This window comes from Coregonus lavaretus (genome assembly GCF_964263955.1).
Source record: "Coregonus lavaretus genome assembly, chromosome: 10".
Classification (NCBI taxonomy): domain Eukaryota; kingdom Metazoa; phylum Chordata; class Actinopteri; order Salmoniformes; family Salmonidae; genus Coregonus; species Coregonus lavaretus.
The window spans coordinates 56355846-56378401 of NC_139997.1; the positions used below are offsets into that span (position 1 = coordinate 56355846).

At 43.2% G+C, this 22556-nt stretch overlaps 1 protein-coding gene across 1 annotated transcript; it reads right to left on the reverse strand.

Moving 5' to 3' along the window:
- Positions 1–15123: 15123 nt before the first annotated feature.
- On the reverse strand, positions 15124–22459 carry LOC311136440 (hepatitis A virus cellular receptor 1 homolog; the record flags this gene model as incomplete). The annotated part of the gene is made up of 5 exons (XM_084170567.1): positions 15124–15312; positions 15460–15536; positions 21229–21291; positions 21488–21823; positions 22399–22459. 5 exons carry the CDS (start codon positions 22457–22459, stop codon positions 15124–15126), a joined length of 726 nt encoding a protein of 241 aa, XP_084026693.1.
- Between the last annotated feature and the right edge of the window lie 97 nt (positions 22460–22556).

Genomic DNA, 22556 nt, shown 5'->3' on the forward strand with positions numbered 1-22556 from the left:
CGGTACCGCATCCTGTTTATGTTTAGCCTCAGCCCAAACTGTGTCGTCATTACCAGCTGTTGTCTTAGCTCTCTGAAATTACACCTGTGATTGCTTTATGCCTCTCTCCCATGTCAATATGGTTTGCTTATTGCTGTTTCGGTTATTTCTAATTGTACTATTTCACTGTAGATCCCCCAGCCCAGCTAAACCTGCCTTAGATAGCTCCTTTGTCCCACCCCCCATACACGCGGAGACCGACTCAATCGGTGCCTCCAGTGATGCTATCTCTTTCATTGTAACCCAACGCTTAGGTTTACCTCCACTTTACTCATATCCTTCCATATCCTTGTCTGTACATAATGCCCTGAATCTTTTCTACAACACCCGGAAATCTGCCCCCTTTATTCTATGTACCCAACGCACTAGAAGACCAGTTCTTAAAGCCTTTAGCCGTATCCTTATTCTAGTCCTCCTCTGTTCCTCTGGTGATGTAATTTCCATCCCCAACTATAACATTTTCCGTCTAGATAGAACTGCCAAAGGGGGTGGAGTTGCAATCTACTGTAGAGATAGCCTGCAGAGCTCTATCATACTATCCAGTCTGTGCCCAAACAGTTTGAGCTTCTACTTCTAAAAATCCACCTTTCCAGAAATAAGTCTCTTACTGTTGCCGCTTGCTACAGACCCCCCTCAGCCCCCAGCTGTGCCCTGGACACCAAATGTGAATTGATTGCCCCCCATTTATCCTCAGAGTTCGTACTGCTTGGTGACCTAAATTGGAATATGCTTAACACCCCGGCCATCCTACAATCCAAACTAGATGCCCTCAATCTCACACAAATTATCAACGAACCTACCAGGTACAACCCTAAATCTGTAAACATGGGTACCCTCATAGATATCATCCTGACTAACTTACCCTCTAAATACACCTCCGCTGTCTTCAACCAGGATCTCAGCGATCACTGCCTTATTGCCTGCGTCCGTAACGGGTCCGCGGTCAAACGACCACCCCTCATCACTGTCAAACGCTCCCTAAAACACTTTAGCGAGCAGGCCTTCCTAATTGACCTGGCCCAGGTATCCTGGATGGATATAGAAATCATTCCGTCAGTAGAGGATGCCTGGTTGTTCTTTAAAAGTAATTTCCTCTCAATCTTAAATAAACATGCCCCATTCAAAAAATACAGAACTAAGAACAGATATAGCCCCTGGTTCTCCTCAGACTTGACTGCCCTTGACCAGCACAAAAACATCCTGTGGCGTACTGCATTAGCATCAAATAGCCCCCGCGATATGCAACTTTTCAGGGAAGTTAGGAACCAATATACACAAGCAGTCAGGAAAGCAAAGGCTAACTTTTTCAAACAGAAATTTGCATCCTGTAGCACTAACTCCAAAAAGTTTTGGGACACTGTAAAGTCCATGGAGAACAAGAGCACTTCCTCCCAGCTGCCCACTGCACTGAGGCTAGGAAACACTATCACCACCGATAAATCTACAATAATCGAGAATTTCAACAAGCATTTTGCTACGGCTGGCCATGCTTTCCACCTCGCTACCACTACCCCGGCCACCAACTCTGCACCCTCCGCTGCAACTTGCCCATGCCCCCCCCCCCCCGCTTCTCCTTCACACAAATTCAGACAGCTGATGTTCTGAAAGAGCTGCAAAATCTGGACCCCTACAAATCAGCTGGGCTAGACAATCTGGACCCTTTCTTTCAAAAACTAGCCGCCGAAATTGTTGCAACCCCTATTACTAGCCTGTTCAACCTCTCTTTCGTAACGTCTGAGATCCCCAGAGATTGGAAAGCTGCCGCGGTCATCCCCCTCTTCAAAGGGGGTGACACTCTAGATCCAAACTGTTACAGACCTATATCCATCCTGCCCTGCCTTTCGAAAGTATTTGAAAGCCAAGTTAACAAACAGATCACCGACCATTTCGAATCCCACCGTACCTTCTACGCTATGCAATCCGGTTTCCGAGCTGGTCATGGGTGCACTTCAGCCACGCTCAAGGTCCTAAACGATATTATAACCGCGATCGATAATAGACAGTACTGTGCAGCCGTCTTCATCGACCTGGCCAAGGCTTTCGACTCCATTCTTATTGGCAGACAAAATAGCCTTGGTTTCTCAAATGACTGCCTCGCCTGGTTCACCAACTACTTCTCAGATAGAGTTCAATGTGTCAAATTTGAGGGCCTGTTGTCTGGACCTATGGCAGTGTTGAACCTCACAGGGTTCAATTCTTGGGCCGACTCTTTTCTCCGTGTATATCAATGATGTCGCTCTTGCTGCTGGTGACTCTCAGATCTACCTCTACGCAGACGACACCATTTTGTATACATCTGGCCCTTCATTGGACACTGTATTAACAAACCTCCAAATGAGCTTCAATGCTATACAACACTCCTTCAGTAGCCTCCAACTGCTCTTAAACACTAGTAAAACTAAATGCATGCTCTTCAATCGAACGCTGCAGGCACCCGCCCACCCGACTAGAATCACTACTCTCGACGGGTCTGACCTAGAGTATGTGGACAACTACAAATACCTAGGTGTCTGGTTAGACTGTAAACTCTCCTTCCAGACTCACATTAAGAATCTCCAATCCAAAGTTAAATCTAGAATCGGCTTCCTATTTCGCAACAAAGCCTCCTTCACTCATGCTGCCAAACATGCCCTCGTAAAACTGACTATCCTACCAATCCTTGACTTCGGCGATGTCATTTACAAAATAGCCTCCAACACTCTACTCAGCAAATTGGATGTAGTCTATCACAGTGCCATCCGTTTTGTCTCCAAAGCCCCATACACTACCCACCACTGTGACCTGTACGCTCTTGTTGGCTGGTCGTCACTACATGTTCGTCGTCAAACCCTCTGGCTCCAGGCCATCTATAAATCACTGCTAGGCAAAACCCCGCCTTATCTTAGCTCATTGGTCACCATAGCAGCACCCACCCGTAGTCTGCGCTCCAGCAGGTATATCTCACTGGTCATCCCCAAAGCCAACACCTCCGCCATTCCTTCCAGTTCTCTGCTGCCAATGACTGGAACGAATTGCAAAAATCTCTGAAGCTGGAGACTCTTATCTCCCTCACTAACTTTAAGCATAAGTTGTCAGAGCACCTTACCGATCACTGCACCTGTACACAGCCCATCTGAAATTAGCCCACCCAACTACCTCATCCCTATATTGTTATTTATTTTGCTCTTTTGGACCCCAGTATCTCAATTTGCACATAATCTCTTGCACATCTAGCATTCCAGTGTTAATACTAATTGTAATTATTTTGCACTATAGCCTATTTATTGCCTTACCTCCATAACTTGCTACATTTGCACACACTGTATATTTTCTGTTGTATTTTTTGACTTTATGTTTTTTTACCCCATATGTAACTCTGTGTTGTTGTTTTTATCGCACTGCTTTGCTTTATCTTGGCCAGGTCGCAGTTGTAAATGAACTTGTTCTCAACTGGCTTACCTGGTTAAATAAACGTTAAATAAAAAATTTAAAAATAAATGGGCAAGACAAAATATTTAAGTGCCTTTGAATGGGTATGATAGTAGGTGCCAAGCTCACCAGCCTGGTCTCATAGACTAGACGTAACATAGTAAATGTCAATCTGAGACACTCAAATTAGTATGATATTTTACGTTTTGGTGTGGTTACATAAGACAGATGGTTACTTAAGGCAAAAACGAAAGTAGGGTGGTTGGTTGGGGTGGATGGTTGGATGTATAACGCAAACGTCTTGCAACCCAAAGGTTGCGAGTTAGAATCTCACCATGGACAACTACAGCATCTTAGCTAATTATCAACATTTCAACTACTTAGCTTAACCCTTCAAACTAACTCCTAAACTTAACCCTAACCTTAACCCTAACCCTAACCTAACCCTAACCTAGCTAACATTAGCCAGCTAGCCACATAGCTAGAACTCGTAACATATCATACGTTTTGCATATGTGTAACATATAGTACCTTTTGCTAATTTGTAACATATTGTACGTTTTGCAAATTTGTAACATATAATACAAACTTTAATTCGTAACATATCATACGAAATTGCAACTCAATATTAGGAAGGTGTTCTTAATGTTTTGTACACTCAGTGTATAATGATAGAAGAGAAGTTGCATGTAGTTGACTAACATTTAGCCTACCAAAATGTCAGAAATTATAAGCAGAAACATATCTAAATCGGGCAAAAATATATACTGCATCCCATCAGTCTGCTGTCTCTGACTGTAGCCTGCAGTGCATTTTCTACACTGCTCAAAAAAATAAAGGGAACACTAAAATAACACATCCTAGATCAGAATGAATGAAATAATCTTATTAAATAATTTTTTCTTTACATAGTTGAATGTGCTGACAACAAAATCACACAAAAATTATCAATGGAAATCAAATTTATCAACCCATGCAGGTCTGGATTTGGAGTCAACCTCAAAATTAAAGTGGAAAACCACACTACAGGCTGATCCAACTTTGATGTAATGTCCTTAAAACAAGTCAAAATGAGGCTCAGTAGTGTGTGTGGCCTCCACGTGCCTGTATGACCTCCCTACAACGCCTGGGCATGCTCCTGATGAGGTGGCGGATGGTCTCCTGAGGGATCTCCTCCCAGACCTGGACTAAAGCATCCGCCAACTCCTGGACAGTCTGTGGTGCAACGTGGCGTTGGTGGATGGAGCGAGAAAAGATGTCCCAAATGTGCTCAATTGGATTCAGGTCTGGGGAACGGGCGGGCCAGTCCATAGCATCAATGCCTTCCTCTTGTAGGAACTGCTGACACACTCCAGCCACATGAGGTCTAGCATTGTCTTGCATTAGGAGGAACCCAGGGCCAACCGCACCAGCATATGGTCTCACAAGGGGTCTGAGGAACTCATCTCGGTACCTAATGGCAGTCAGGCTACCTCTGGCGAGCACATGGAGGGCTGTGTGGCCCCCCAAAGAAATGCCACCCCACACCATGACTGACCCACCGCCAAACTGGTCATGCTGGAGGATGTTGCAGGCAGCAGAATGTTCTCCACGGCGTCTCCAGACTCTGTCACGTCTGTCACGTGCTCAGTGTGAACCTGCTTTCATCTGTGAAGAGCACAGGGCGCCAGTGGCGAATTTGCCAATCTTGGTGTTCTCTGGCAAATGCCAAACGTCCTGCACGGTGTTGGGCTGTAAGCACAACCCCCACCTGTGGATGTCGGGCCCTCATACCACCCTCATGGAGTCTGTTTCTGACCGTTTGAGCAGACACATGCACATTTGTGGCCTGCTGGAGGTCATTTTGCAGGGCTCTGGCAGTGCTCCTCCTGCTCCTCCTTGCACAAAGGCGGTGGTAGCAGTCCTGCTGCTGGGTTGTTGCCCTCCTACGGCCTCCTCCACGTCTCCTGATGTACTGGCCTGTCTCCTGGTAGCGCCTCCATGCTCTGGACACTACGCTGACAGACACAGCAAACCTTCTTGCCACAGCTCGCATTGATGTGCCATCCTGGATGAGCTGCACTACCTGAGCCACTTGTGTGGGTTGTAGACTCCGTCTCATGCTACCACTAGAGTGAAAGCACCGCCAGCATTCAAAAGTGACCAAAACATCAGCCAGGAAGCATAGGAACTGAGAAGTGGTCTGTGGTCACCACCTGCAAACCAGTCCTTTATTGGGGGTGTCTTGCTAATTGCCTATAATTTCCACCTGTTGTCTATTCCATTTGCACAACAGCATGTGAAATTTATTGTCAATCAGTGTTGCTTCCTAAGTGGACAGTTTGATTTCACAGAAGTGTGATTGACTTGGAGTTACATTGTGTTGTTTAAGTGTTCCCTTTATTTTTTTGAGTAGTGTATATTAGCGGTGTAGGGTTGGGTGCAGGCCTCAGATTTTCACATTTTCACATACAGTGCATTCGGAAAGTATTCAGACCCCTTGACATTTTCCACATTTTGTTACGTTACATCCTTATTTTCTCATCAATCTACACACAATACCCCATAATTACAAAGCAAAAACCAGTTTGTAGAAATCTTTGCATATTTATTAAAAATAAAAAACGGAAATATCACATTTAGATTAGTATTCAGACCCTTGCTGTCCATCTGGTTTGCTTCTATATGCCATATTTTTCTAACTGTGCTCTTTCACAAAAGCTGTCAACCTATATACTTATTATGGACACAGTATGCTTTACATTAGTTATTTACATTTTACATTTTTACATTTTTGTCATTTAGCAGACGCTCTTATCCAGAGCGACTTACAGTTAGTGAATACATATTTTTTTATACTGGCCCCCCGTGGGAAATGAACCCACAACCCTGGCGTTGCAAACGCCACGCTCTATCAACTGAGCTACATCCCTGCCGGCCATTCCCTCCCTTACCCTGGACGACGCTGGGCCAATTGTGCGCCGCCCATGAGTCTCCCGGTCGCGGCCGGCTGCGACAGAGCCTGGATTCGAACCAGGATCTCTAGTGGCACAGTTAGCACTGCCTTAGACCACTGCGCCACTCAGGAGTTATCTTGTTGTTAGTAGTTGTTGTTATTAGTCCCATCCTTCAGCTCCATTCAACACCTCCCATCTATCTCTTAACACCATCCATATTGGATTTCTATTTGCCATATATTTTTCAACTGTACTGTGATGTTTTACAAAAGTTCTGAACCTTTCTATTCTCATTGTTTCTACAGATCGTTAAATTGAAAATAAACATTTTTGCTAAAAGTATTATTATATTATTGCTCGATTGACTATGACTTTTCAGATCACCCAGTAGTGCTATCTGCAGGGTTAGCTCCAGGTAAATATTGCAATCCTTTAGCCATTCCTGGACCTGTGTCCAAAAACAAGCTACAAATGGACAGTACCAAAACAAATGATCTAATGATTCTGTCTCTTCGCAGCAAAATCTGCAGAGCTGGGAAGATTGTATCCCCCATATAAATAACATTCTATTGGTAGCAAGAATTTTATATAATAATTTAAATTGAAAAATTCTAAGTTTTGAATCCGGCGTCGTTTTACTCTTCCCCGGATCTGTGCCTCGACACAATCTTCTCTCGGAGCTCTACGGACAATTCCTTCGACCTCATGGCTTGATTTTTGCTCTGACATGCACTGTCAACTGTGGGACATTATATAGACAGGTGTGTGCCTCTCCAAATCATGTCCAATCAATTGAATTTACCACAGGTGGACTCCAATCAAGTTGTAGAAACATCTCAAGGATGATCAATGGAAACAGGATGCACCTGAGCTCAATTTCAAGTCTCATAGCAAACTGTCTGAGATATTTCTGTTTAAATGGTTTTATAAATTAGCAAACATTTCTAAAAAGCTGTTTTCATTTTGTCATTATGGGTTATTGTGTGTAGATTGATGATGATATTTATTTATTTAATCCATTTTAGAATTAGGCTGTAACGTAACAAAATATGGAAAAAGTCAAGGGGTCTTAATACTTTCCGAATGCACTGTATAGTCAGGCGGTTGCGGATAGGTTACAATTGCGGGCGGGTGCAGGTGAACAAACAGCTGACCCGTGTACCACTGGTATCTATGCCTTCATTTCCCCAAAATATAGACTCTTACCCACTGGGCAAAAACTGGTTGAATCAACATTGTTTCCAAGTCATCTAAAACATTTTTATATATACAGTGGGGAAAAAAAGTATTTAGTCAGCCACCAATTATGCAAGTTCTCCCACTTAAAAAGATGAGAGAGGCCTGTAATTTTCATCATAGGTACACGTCAACTATGACAGACAAATTGAGAATTTTTTTCCCAGAAAATCACATCGTAGGATTTTTTATGAATTTATTTGCAAATTATGGTGGAAAATAAGTATTTGGTCACCTACAAACAAGCAAGATTTCTGGCTCTCACAGACCTGAAACTTCTTCTTTAAGAGGCTCCTCTGTCCTCCACTCATTACCTGTATTAATGGCACCTGTTTGAACTTGTTATCAGTATAAAAGACACCTGTCCACAACCTCAAACAGTCACACTCCAAACTCCACTATGGCCAAGACCAAAGAGCTGTCAAAGGACACCAGAAACAAAATTGTAGACCTGCACCAGGCTGGGAAGACTGAATCTGCAATAGGTAAGCAGCTTGGTTTGAAGAAATCAACTGTTGGAGCAATTATTAGGAAATGGAAGACATACAAGACCACTGATAATCTCCCTCGATCTGGGGCTCCACGCAAGATCTCACCCCGTGGGGTCAAAATGATCACAAGAACGGTGAGCAAAAATCCCAGAACCACACGGGGGGACCTAGTGAATGACCTGCAGAGAGCTGGGACCAAAGTAACAAAGCCTACCATCAGTAACACACTACGCCACCAGGGACTCAAATCCTGCATTGCCAGATGTGTCCCCCTGCTTAAGCCAGTACATGTCCAGGCCCGTCTGAAGTTTGCTAGAGTGCATTTGGATGATCCAGAAGAGGATTGGGAGAATGTCATATGGTCAGATGAAACCAAAATAGAACTTTTTGGTAAAAACCCAACTCGTCGTGTTTGGAGGACAAAGAATGCTGAGTTGCATCCAAAGGACACCATACCTACTGTGAAGCATGGGGGTGGAAACAACATGCTTTGGGGCTGTTTTTCTGCAAAGGGACCAGGACGACTGATCCGTGTAAAGGAAAGAATGAATGGGGCCATGTATTGTGAGATTTTGAGTGAAAACCTCCTTCCATCAGCAAGGGCATTGAAGATGAAACGTGGCTGGGTCTTTCAGCATGACAATGATCCCAAACGCACTGCCCGGGCAACAAAGGAGTGGCTTCGTAAGAAGCATTTCAAGGTCCTGGAGTGGCCTAGCCAGTCTCCAGATCTCAACCCCATAGAAAATCTTTGGAGGGAGTTGAAAGTCTGTGTTGCCCAGCGACAGCCCCAAAACATCACTGCTCTAGAGGAGATCTGCATGGAGGAATGGGCCAAAATACCAGCAACAGTGTGTGAAAACCTTGTGAAGACTTACAGAAAACGTTTGACCTGTGTCATTGCCAACAAAGGGTATATAACAAAGTATTGAGAAACCTTTGTTATTGACCAAATACTTATTTTCCACCATAATTTGCAAATAAATTCATAAAAAATCCTACAATGTGATTTTCAGGAAAAAAAATTCTCATTTTGTCTGTCATAGTTGACGTGTACCTATGATGAAAATTACAGGCCTCTCTGATCTTTTTAAGTGGGAGAACTTGCACAATTGGTGGCTGACTAAATACTTTTTTTCCCCACTGTATATATGTATAAGTATCAATGTGGGAAACTGAGTGGATTTGAAAAAAGTAATCAAGGTAAGCGAATTTCGTATTTCTATCACCCAACTTTTAACCTAAGTCCAATGACATGGTGAATTTATTTGTTGATTTCACGTTGAATTCACGTTAGTTGACAACTCAATCAAATGTAAATCGTTGAACTGATGCCTGTGCCCAGTGGGCAGTCCCTTTCATTTGACACCCTATTTTAAATGCTCCTCTAAACTTCACGTTTGTGCTCATGGGTCCTTTTACATGGAAATGACCAGATCTAGGAAGATGGTGATCATTAATCTTTGGTGGTAATCCTTTAATGAGATTACACTGTTCTCCTCTTATTGCAGCTCATGAGATTACACTGTTCTCCTCTTATTGCAGCGCATCGATTTATGCCAGACAACGTCGCTCTCAAAGCCCACTGATCCAGAACTAGACTAAACCATTAGCACCCTTTCACCCTATCAGTGCTCTGTTATCAATACACCATGACCTCAAACTCTTTAAAGGGCTAGTGGGGAAAGAGGAATTATCTTTAGAATTGTGCTACTGTTCTATTCAATAAAGTTTGTGTTGATTTCTAAGTGAATATGTCTAGAAATAATAGTGATAGTTGCCAAGTTCATATTGATTCCTCATGAGAGTTTTTAGGAAATAATTAGAGATTACCATATCAGTAGGAGCAGTAGGACTTGCGACAAACCTACATTTCAGATCAGTATGAGATTGTCAGAGCTAGCTGTCAAATATTTGACAAACACCACCAATAAAAGTCCTAATCTGTTTCCATGGGAACTCAGAGAATTGGGCCTGAGCCCAGACACATGCAGAGAGAGAGAGAGAGAGAGAGAGAGAGAGAGAGAGAGAGAGAGAGAGAGAGAGAGAGAGAGAGAGAGAGAGAGAGAGAGAGAGAGAGAGAGAGAGAGAGAGAGAGAGAGAGAGAGAGAGAGAGAGAGAGAGAGAGTGTCACGACTTCCGCCGAGGCTGCCTCCCCTCCTTGTTCGGGCAGGTTTTGTTGTCACCGGCTTACTAGCTGCTGGCGATCCATTTATCATCACTCCACTTGTCTTGTCTAATTAATCACACACACCTGGTCCTTATCCCCAATTAGTCATTGTATGTGTTCCCTCTGCTTCCTTGTCTGTGTGGGTGATTGTTTGTTGTGAGCTGTGTGTAGCTCGGTTGAGCTACCCTTATCTTGTTGTTGCCAGGGTAGATATTTCCCCTGTGCCTGAGTTTTGTTGTCGCATGCTTGCGCAACTGTTTATCGACGGAATAAACTTTTTGGATGCGTATTACTCTCCTGCGCCTGACTCCTTCTATCACACGCATCACAGAGAGAGAGAGAGAATGAGAACGAGAGCGAGAGAGACAAAAGGCAATACCAAGATCAAGTGCCTGATTGAAATAGTTGTGAATGTTTTCTAATCACAATAAATGCACCGTACATAATATTATTGTTCTTGTAGGTACGCCTTTAGCTACTTGATCTCACTGATCAACTGTTGACAAAGGGGAAACTTCACATTATCCAGCCACAAATAGTGGCTGTAATGCAATTTCTGGGCTTAAACATGGTGGACAGCTATTCCAAAAATAGCTCCTCAACGATTCCCTGAATGAGGGGATTAGTGGAACGTTTTAGAGAGATTGGAATAGAGGAAGAAGTGATTAATGTTATTAATTAGATATAAAAGCATTATTCTGACCATAATGCTAGAGTATGCTGTAATGATCCATTTAATTTCATTTATTACATTTATTTGACCGATCTGCTCAATGATATGTATAACAGTATGAAATATTCTGTAATTCTGCATTAAAACATATATCAAAAAGTGTATGCTTTTGAAAGAGAAAGGCGGGAAACACCTTTCTGTTTGTCTCTTTTTCCTTGCTAAAGAGGATAGCAGTGACCTACACATTACAAAGCTCAATGTTGCGGTGGAACAGACCACAGGCTGATGGTGTGGCTGTGGCGTACAGCTCCACTCCGCAGGTGGAAGGTTACCTCAGGGAGCAACTCCCCCTCAAACACATACCTCATAACAGAGGAGTCATGTTGTAAAGTCAGTAACTTTATACCTACGCTGTCATTACTTGCATTTTTTGTACAGAAGAGCTACATAATTATGACTGAAGTTAAAGAGCACAGGAGACATCTGCACTTCTTTTTTGTTGGAGAGATAATGATCTAGTCTTACTCTAAGTATGTCTTCAGAGGGTCGCAATGATAGGATTTCTGACTGCCTATTGACTCAAATACTCTACTGGTTAGTTATTATGTGTTGTACAACATGGCGTTCCTCTTGTGGAATGCACGAACCAGATGAAAGTGCAGTGAGTGAGAAGGCCTATGCATGTTAACATTGACATTTTAGTCATTTAGCAGACACTCTTATCCAGAGCGACTTACAGTTAGTGCATACTTTTTTTTTTCCTTTTTCTTTCATACTGGCCCCTCATGGGAATCGAACCCACAACCCTGGTGTTGCAAGCGCCATGCTCTACCAACTGAGCTACACGGGGCCATGCCCCCTCTGTAGCTCAATTGGTAGAGCATGGCGCTTGTAACGCCAGGGTAGTGGGTTCAATCCCCGGGACCACCCATACGTAAAAATTTATGCGCACATGACTGTAAGTCGCTTTGGATAAAAGCGTCTGCTAAATGGCATATTATATTATATTATATTATGCCATGTTAAAGTGTATTGATACTGATAGTCAAAGCAGCACACAAGGTCTTTCCATCTGATGTTATGTCACAATGTTACTTCATGATGACCTTCGTGGTTTGTATGTTCCTGATGTGTTTGTTTATGATGAGTCAACGAACTGCCCGCTGAATCCACTTCATTCAAAGCCTCCACTTCAGAGGACGAGAGCACTGCAGTGCTGCTTTATGATGCTGTTTTGCTTTGGATGAAAGGGACTTAGTCACAATTTGTTGTGATGTATTGAAGTGGAGGGTATTGACAAATTGATCATACTGAAATAACTTATAAATCCTTTGAGTCTCATAGCAAAGGGTCTGAATACCTATGTAAATAAGATATTTCTGTTTTTATTTTTAATACATTTGCAAAAATGTATAAACTGTTTTGGCTTTGTCATTATAGGGTAGCGTGTAGATTGATCAGGGATTTAAAAAATAAAAAAACAATTTTATAATAAGGCTGTAACGTAACGTAACAAAATGTGGAAAAGGTCAAGGGGTCTGAATACTTTCCGAATGCACTGTGTATGTATATCTACAGTACCAGTCAAAAGTTTGGACACATACTCATTCCAGGGTTTTTCTTTATTTTTATTATTTTCTACATTGTAGAATAGTAGTGAAGACATCAAAACTATGAAATAACACATATGGAATCATGTAGTAACCAAAGAAATGTTAAACAAATCAAAATATATTTTAGATTCTTCAAAGGACCCACCCTTTGCCTTGATGACAGCTTTGCACACTCTTTGCATTCTCTCAACCAGCTTCATGAGGTAGTCACCTGGAATGCATTTCAATTAACAGGTGTGCCTTCTTAAAAGTTAATTTGGTTACTACATGATTCCATATGTGTTATTTCATAGTTTTGATGTCTTCACTATTATTCTACAATGATAAAAATAGCAAATAATAAAGAAAAACCCTTGAATGAGTAGGTGTGTCCAAACTTTTGACTGGTAGTGTACATCCTTTGGATTTTCCATCCAGTTTGCCGCTGAGGCATCTTGGTTGTCAGCTTGAGGCTCTTGAGGTCACTCTGATCTGACACATCCAGACAGGCATTTTATTGGTTTGTTTGTCTGTCAGAAACACAATGAATTGGGTGGTAGTCAGATTCAGCAAACATTATAGATTCAACAATTCGTTGTAGAAAAATATACACTGGGTTAGTATCCTCATTCTGTAAATGAACTGTCATATTAAAGTCTAATAGAAGTTGATGTTACAGGCAGAATTAAGCATATGGACATGTTAAAGCACCTACTGTACAGCTGAGCAACAGACCCTCAGGGTTATACTTCAAAAGCTCAATGACTTTGACCCTAAAAATAACTTATACTTTGTAATGATGCACTTTCATAACTATTTCAATAAAGGCAGTATCTTAGGCTATCCTGACTGAGAAAGCATCAGTATACCATGTAGCCTACACTGTAGTTACCTAATGTTCCATCTATTTTAACACACATTTGCCAGGAAGACGAACTTGCACAGAGTCAATGCTTGCCTATCCAACACTCTCTGTAAAGATAGTGCTTCCATCATGTGGGCAAAACTGGAATTGCATTACATTTAGCCGTGTCCTGACTCCTGATGCTAAATCTTGCTCATCAAGATTTTACTACCACTGTCATGACTCATAACATTTTTATAAAACTCCTAAAAGGAGACCATCGATTCAACTTAAAATACGTGGCTCTGAATAAGAATTTGGCAGGAGAATTTAGCATGCATCACCATTCCTTTTCTCATACATTCATTATGCTTCTGCCTTTGTTATAAAAGAGAGACGACTAGAGGAAAAAATAGGTTATTTGTTTTCTCGGGGGAATAGCCTCTAGAAATACTAAAGCTGAACCCCATGTTAATCACTAACAAAATTACTGGTTGGGTTTACTTGATTCTTTTTATTAGAAGGAGGATAAAGTTAGACAGCTTGTGAAAACAATCCAATACTGTGTATCAAGAAAAAAACCACACAGTACAATAACACTGTATAAAAATGTTGAATAAATACATTTTACATGGGGGAAAAACCCAAACTCTTTTTCAATAGTTCGAATCATCCTTCAAGGTGTCTCCCTGTACAATAGTTCCTTCATAAATACAGTAGGTAAAAATAGAGCCTCTGAGATAGGTGATCATTGTGAGGCAGGTGTCAGGCGACAGTGATCAGTCCAATGGATGTCAGTTAACATGATGATGTGAGGACAGCCAGACTGAGTGTCACAGTGATTGTGTCCCAAAAGGTACCGTATGTCCTATATACTGTATTTAGCACTATATTGGAAATAGGTCCCTCCACCCTAGTCAGGAGCATAGACGTTCTCCTCCACAGGTCTCCTCATGCGAATCTCACAGATGATGTGTCTCCTGAGTGGCGCAGTGGTCTAAGGCACTGCATCGCAGTGCTAGCTGTGCCGCTAGAGATCCTGGTTCGAATCCAGGCTCTGTCGCAGCCGGCCGCGACCGGGAGACTCATGGGCGGCGCACAATTGGCCCAGGGTAGGGGAGGGAATGGCCGGCAGGGATGTAGCTCAGTTGATAGAGCATGGCGTTTGCAACGCCAGGGTTGTGGGTTTGATTCCCACGGGGGACCAGTATGAAAAAAAAAAAAAAATATTACAAAAATATATATATGTATTCACTAACTGTAAGTTGCTCTGGATAAGAGTGTCTACTAAATGACGTAAATGTAAATGATGTGGGGCAGCTCCTTGGCTGGCAAACTAGGGAAGCAGCACAACATCATCATATGCTGATCATAGATAGGTCTAATTGTAACCTAGTACAGTACATTCTTGTACACATAAGTATGACAGACATGTAAACATATTGAACACAAAACATAAACATTTACCAAGACAATTATTATTTATGTTTTGTGTTCAATATGTTTACATGTCTGTCATGCTTATCATGTGTTTGCTTACCAGCCTGTCTTTAGAGCTCTTCTGTGAATCCCCCCTGAGAAGAAAATAAATAGTTCAAATCAACTTAAGTCAAATCAAAGTTTATTAGTCATGTGCACAGGAGGATACATACAGCATACTGTACACAGTTCAATGAAATGCTTACTCTTACTTAGTTAGTGGTAATACATTTTTCCATGTGCAAACATTTCACATCACAGCAATATGTCTGAATAAGTGATCATTGGCACACTAGGCCTTTCTACAGAGGATGTGAGTTTGTGGTACATACGTTTGAACCCCAGTATGACCAATGACCCCACTATGAGTAGGAGTAGACTGAGGGAGAGAGAGAGCACTGGAGCGTTGATCTGGAGAGAGAGGCTGGGGAGAGGGTCCTCCACCTGTTTACAGAGCACAGAGAGAAGCGAGTGGGTTAAACTCTCGGGGGCTTCTTTAGTCTCTCATAGTCTTCCATAAATCTGAGTAAAGGGTGAGTGAAGTTTGGTTATGTGCCGGTGGTGTTAGTTTATGGTATACAGTTTACTCACCAGTGTTACAGAATGCAGAACACTGGTGTTCTGTCTTGGAATGGCTATGTGTGATGATTCAACAGCTTTCCAGTGTTCTACAAAGAGAGAAACGTCACAATGGAGATGGTGATGGCACAAGCAAGTCATCTCTTCCCCATCACTTGGCAGGAAATCATGCCGTTTTATCACCCCTGAGACATCATCGACCACTGCTGCTTGATGCTCTTAAAATAAAAGCTGTAATTTCTGAACCTGTTTGTGGTTTCCTATGAAATTGCTTGAGAGCTGCACTGCACTGAGCAACATAATGTGATTCGAGAAAATACTGCACAGCAAAACAGCACACCCTGTTTCATCAAGGTTATGTTTGAGATGAGGCTCTTTCAGTGATCAATCAGACCTAGAAAAGGAGTTAGAATATTAGTCTGAAACTATTCTCAGAGAAGGGTCTCCTCATAGTCATTTTTAAAGTGAAGGTTTGTAAGGCATAATGGTTGGACTGTTGTTTGCACACTTCACTCCATTTGATTAGTAAGCACATCCTGGAACTGTGGGAGGCAAGGAGTTTAATCATTTATGTGAATGAGGGGTAAAGGTTTAAGTAGGCAGTTTTCTTCCCTATCTCTTCTTCTTCTTTAAAGTTTTATGGCAGACTACACCTACAATGCTCAGGTGCCTGTGAGGGTGGAACATTCATCGATAGGATTCCTTGTAATGCCTCTCCAGAAAAGTTTCTGAGTCCCAAAAAACGCTCAGCCGGACTCACAATGATCCCTATTTTTCTCCAATATCCTCTCCCATTTCCACTGTGCAGTTGATAACCAAAGTAATAAATGCTACAAAGTCAACCTTCTTAACATGCAACACGCCAGAATCCCACTGTTGACAAGGAATATCATCTTGTGTCTCTACTCCTACTACCATTACTTCTTCAACATCACTCCATCCTTCCACACTTCTCACCACCTCCGGATAGGAGACATTCTGGACAGCCCTTATTCTTGCCACCTCTGTCTCCTTCCCCCCAACAAGACACACTTCAGGAATTCGGGGGGTGCATGTTCACCACCACAGTTGCAGCATTTAGGCTCAGCTGGCATACGATACTCCTCCCGTCTACATACACTTGACACATGACCAAATAATTTGCATTTATCACACTTCATGGGTTTGGGCACGAAGGCTCTCACAGAGAATCTCATATAACCCAAATACACGTGAGAAGGGAGAGACTCTTCATCAAAAAACTATGTGGGCTTCCTCACTCCATCCACCATGTGGAAGTGGCGCCGGAGAAGATGGCTGCCGTTTTACAGCCCTCTAACCAATTGTACTATTATGTGTGTTTTTTCGCGTTATTTGTAATTTATTCTGTACACACATTTTCTGCCACCGTCTCTTATGACCAAAAAGAGCTTCTGGATATCAGGACAGCGATTACTCACCTCGTATTGGACGAAGATTTTTTCTTCAACGAGCCGGACGCGAAGGATATCCTACAGACACCCGACAAGGCCCAAATCCCTGTCATTCGCATGAGAAAGAGACGGAGATATCGTGGACGTAGGTCAGGGTGCCTTGTAAGGATCCGACGGCGAGCGAGTAAACTGCCTCTTCCATCAATCTTATTGCCAATGTTCAATCACTTGAGAACAAATTGGAGGACCTAAGATTACGGTTATCCTACCAACGGGACATTAAAACTGTAATATCTTATGTTTCACTGAGACGTGGCTGAACGACGACATGGACAACATACAGCTGATGGGATATACGTTACATCGGCAGGATAGATTGGCTGACTCCGTTAAGACAAGGGGTGGCGGTCTGTGTATATTTGTAAACAACAGCTGGTGCACAAAATCTAATATTAAGGAAGTCTCAAAGTTTTGCTCGCCTGAGGTAGAGTATCTCATGATAAGCTGTAGACCACACTATTTACCAAGAGAGTTTTCATCTATATTTTTTGTAGCTGTCTATCTACCACCACAAACCGATGCTGGCATTAAGATTGCACTCAATGAGCTGTATACGGCCATAAGTAAACAGGAAAACGCTCATCCAGAGGCAGCGCTCCTAGTGGCCAGGGACTTTAATGCAGGGAAACTTAAATCCGTTCTACCTAATTTCTACCAGCATGTTAAATGTGCAACCAGAGGAAAATAAACTGTAGACCACCTTTACTCCACACACAGAGATGCCTACAAAGCTCTCCCTCGCCCTCCATTTGGCAAATCTGACCATAACTCTATCCTCCTGATTCCTGCTTATAAGCAAAAACTAAAGCAGGAAGCACCAGTGACTCGGTTAATAAAAAAGTGGTCAGATGATGCAGATGCTAAGCTACACGACTATTTTGCTAGCACAGACTAGAATATGTTCCGGGATTCTTCAGATAGCATTGAGGAGTACACCACATCAGTCACTGGCTTCATCAATAAGTGCATCGATGACGTCGTCCCCACAGTGACCGTACGTACATACCCCAACCAGAAGGCAACATCCGCACTGAGCTAAAGGGTAGATCTGCCGCTTTCAAGGAGTGGGACTCTAACCCGGACGCTCATAAGAAATCCCGCTATGCCCTCTGACGAACCATCAAACAGGCAAAGAGTCAATACCAGACTAAGATTGAATCGTACTACACTGGCTCTGACACTCGTCTGATGTGGCAGGGCTTTAAACTATTACAGACTACAAAAGGAAGCACAGCTGCGAGCTTCCCAGTGACACAAGCTTACCAGACGAGCTAAATCACTTCTATGCTGGCTTCGAGGCAAGCAACACTGAAGCATGCATGAGAGCACCAGCTGTCAAGGATGACTATGTGATCACGCTCTCCGTAGCCAATGTGAGTAAGACTTTTAAGCAGGTCAACATTCACAAGGCCGCAGGGCCAGACGGATTACCAGGACGTGTACTCTGAGCATGTGCTGACCAACTGGCAAGTGTCTTCACTGACATTTTCAACATGTCCCTGACTGAGTCTGTAATACCAACATGTTTCAAGCAGACCACCATAGTCCCTGTGCCCAAGGACACTAAGATAACCTGCCTAAATGACTACCGACCCATAGCACTCACGTCTGTAGCCATCAAGTGCTTTGAAAGGCTGGTCATGGCTCACATGAACACCATTATCCCAGAAACCCTAGACCCACTCCAATTTGCATACCGCCCCAACAGATCCATGGATGATGCAATCTCTATTGCACTCCACACTGCCCTTTCCCACCTGGACAAGAGGAACACCTATGTGAGAATGCTATTCATTGACTACAGCTCAGCGTTCAACACCATAGTGCCCTCAAAGCTCATCACTAAGCTAAGGATCCTGGGACTAAACACCTCCCTCTGCAACTGGATCCTGGACTTCCTGACGGGCCGCCCCCAGGTGGTAAGGGTAGGTAACAACACATCTGCCACGCTGATCCTCAACACGGGGGCCCCTCAGGGGTGCGTGCTCAGTCCCCTCCTGTACTCCATGACTGCATGGCCAGGCGCGACTCCAACACCATCATTAAGTTTGCTGACGACACAACAGTGGTAGGCCTGATCACCGACAACGATGAGACAGCCTATAGGGAGGAGGTCCGAGACCTGGCCGTGTGGTGCCAGGATAACAACCTCTCCCTCAACGTGATCAAGACAAAGGAGATGATTGTGGACTACAGGAAAAAAAAGAGGACTGAGCACGCCCCCATTCTCATCGACGGGGCTGTAGTGGAACAGGTTGAAAGCTTCAAGTTCCTTGGTGTGCACATCACCAACGAACTATCATGGTCCAAACACACCAAGACAGTCGTAAAGAGGGCACGACAAAGCCTATTCCCCCTCAGGAGACTGAAAAGATTTGGCATGGGTCCTCAGATCCTCAAAAAGTTATACAGCTCCACCATCGAGAGCATCCTGACTGGTTGCATCACCGCCTGGTAGGGCAACTGCTCAGCCTCCGACCGCAAGGCACTACAGATGGTAGTGAGTAAGGCCCAGTACATCACTGGGGCCAAGCTTCCTGCCATCCAGGACCTCTATACCAGGTGGTGACAGAGGAAGGCCCTCAAAATTGTCAAAGACTCCAGCCACCCTAGTCATAGACTGTTCTCTCTGCTAACGCACGGCAAGCGGTACCGGAGTGCCAAGTCTAGGTCCAAAAGGCTTCTCAACAGCCTCTACCCCCAGGCCATAAGACTCCTGAACAGCTAATAATAATAATAATAATAATAATCATTGCTACCCGGACTATTTGCACTGCGAAGAAACCACTACCAAAGTACACCAATAAGAAGAAGAGACTTGCTTGGGCCAAGAAACACGAGCAATAGACATTAGACCGGTGGAAATCTGTCCTTTGGTCTGATGAGTCCAAATTTGAGATTTTTGGTTCCAACCGCCGTGACTTTGTGAGACTTTGTGAGTAGGTGAGCGGATGATCTACGCATGTGTGGTTCCCACCTTGAAGCATGGAGGTGGAGGTGTGATGGTGTGGGGGTGCTTTGCTGGTGACACTGTCTGTGATTTATTTAGAATTCAAGGCACACTTAACCAGCATGGCTACCACATCATTCTGCAGCGATAAGCCATCCCATCTGTTTTGGGCTTAGTGGGACTATCATTTGTTTTTCAACAGGATAATGACCCAACACACCTCCAGGCTGTGTAAGGGCTATTTGACCAAGAAGGAGAGAGATGGAGTGCTGCATCAGATGACCTGGCCTCCACAATCACCCGACCTCAACCCAATTGAGATGGTTTGGGATGAGTTGGACCGCAGAGTGAAGGAAAAGCAGCCAACATGTGCTGAGCATATGTGAAAACACCTTCAAGACTGTTGGAAAAGCATTCCAGGTGAAGCTGGTTGAGAAAATGCCAAGAGTGTGCAAAGCTGTCATCAAGGCAAAGGGTGGCTACTTTGAAGAATCTAAAATCTAAAATATATTTATTTGTTTAACACTTTTTTGTTTACTACATGATTCCATATGTGTTATTTCATAGTTTTGATGTCTTCACTATTATTGCACAATGTAGAAAATAGTAAAAAATAAAGAAAAATCCTTGAATGAGTAGGTGTGTCAAAACTTTTGACTGGTACTGTATATCCTTTGCATTTACTTCTAGCGCCACCCCAGAGATAACACCCTTGATAGGCGCCCTGCTTCAAAGATCCACACGCGACACATTCCAATCCGACATCTCCTTGAGGCGCAGAGCACACGCCTTCTGTTCCATAGAAACACAAAAAAATAAAAATAAGCCCACTTCTTGTTATTCTCATCGATGCCACCTCATCCAACGCATCCACAAAAAAGAGACTTCAAACAGATCTCCCAGGGAACAACATCGGTCCAAAACCCTTATTCCAACCAAAAAAGACTCAGAACTAGGTTTGGATTTACTAGTTCCCACTATCACTTTACTTCTCTTATTTCCTTTGACATTCTCCACTGCAATCCAGTTCTTCTCACTCTCATCTCTACACCACACGCCATCTGATTCAAACAGAACATCCTCTTCCGCCATTTTCCCGATCTCCACCATCTTTCAATTACTCTTCTCTTTCCTCTTCCCCATCTCGTTAGGATTTCTATTAACCACACATGAATCATCATCATCATCATCATGACCTTCAACTCAACTGGCTGGAAAACCAGGCCTATAGGTTCCACTGAATGTGCACTTTATCGACGCAGAAATAACATTCATTTTAATATAATCTCTGATAAGGAATATGCATCACACACACACCTGGATCACATTAGTTCACATTTTTCTTTACAATATACTCACCTGTGGCAGGGTTAGCTTCTGTGACATGTAGGCCTACAGTGGGGGTTGTTGGCATAATGGTTACTGGAGTAGCAAGAAAACAGAAAACAAATTCACAATAGACATATTGGGAGAGTCGATTGCATTATAGGCCTAAAGTTCTGAGTTCACTATGTACGTCTGCTGTACAAAGCAAACGAAAGCTGGAAAGTCCATCGATCCCCATTTTTGCCCAAGAATTTTGAATAGTGACATAAAATAATATTTTGGCACAAATTACCTTTCATGACCCTCAAGTTTTGGATAACTTTTTTGTCGTTGAAAATTCCATCTATGTCCACTCTGCAACAGTATGGCCCGTTGTCTGTCTGCTTGACGTCAAGAATTCCAAGGTCCATTTCTCCTGCCAGGACATCACCTGTCATTCTGTATCTGTCCGACACCTTGGAGATGACCCCATGTTCGTCTGTCTGCACGAGGATTTTATTACACCAGAATGTGCCACATTCTCGGCCCCAACACACACGGCTCAAACCCAAACGGCCCACTGAATATTGACAGGACAATGTCGCAGTAGCACCTTCCATCACCTTGAACGCCAACACCGAACACCTGGCTGTTGAACGGGTAAAGAAACACAGGTTTGACAAGGCTATTTCCTTGTTCCCGAGTTCCATACACATGTTGACATCCCGAGGTTGACTACGAAACTTTCTCAATATTTCCTGAAGTTATGGTCAAAAGGCTATATTTTGTAGCTTGCTAGGTAGGCCCCTCAATTCGGTTGCTATAATTAAATTAAAAGTAGGGTAGTCTTCGAAATAGTATGTAGGTTAGGGCTATGTAGGTGGGAAAAAAAGCTAATACACAGCCATGCTAAATACTCAAAGTAACATCTTAACACATAGCCTAATTGTATAAAAACTGCCATGTCTAGTTGAATAGTTAGGCCTAGTCAATGCAGCTACAGACAGCAAAGGCCATTGCTGCCAACCTGCATGTCTAGAACAAAGCCATTGGAGAGCTTGTCACTATATAGTGGTAAACAAAGAACACAAAGAGTGAGGCTGTCCTTTCTGTGGTGTTTCAGTCAAATTATGGGGGCATCCAATTGATACTACACCAATGTACCCAATCACACAATAGCCTAAGCTCCAATTATTTGTAGTGTTTTAGATTAAATGTCCTTGCCTGAGACTGTTAGGAAGACAAGGATCCAAAGCAGGAGAGACGGTCCAGAACCAGCAGCCATTCTGTATATCCAGTGTGTAGGAGTGGAGGGTGCACGCGACACTGCGTTGTGCTGGGCGCGGGCAGGGTGGCTCAGAGACAGGGCATCTGAATGGGAA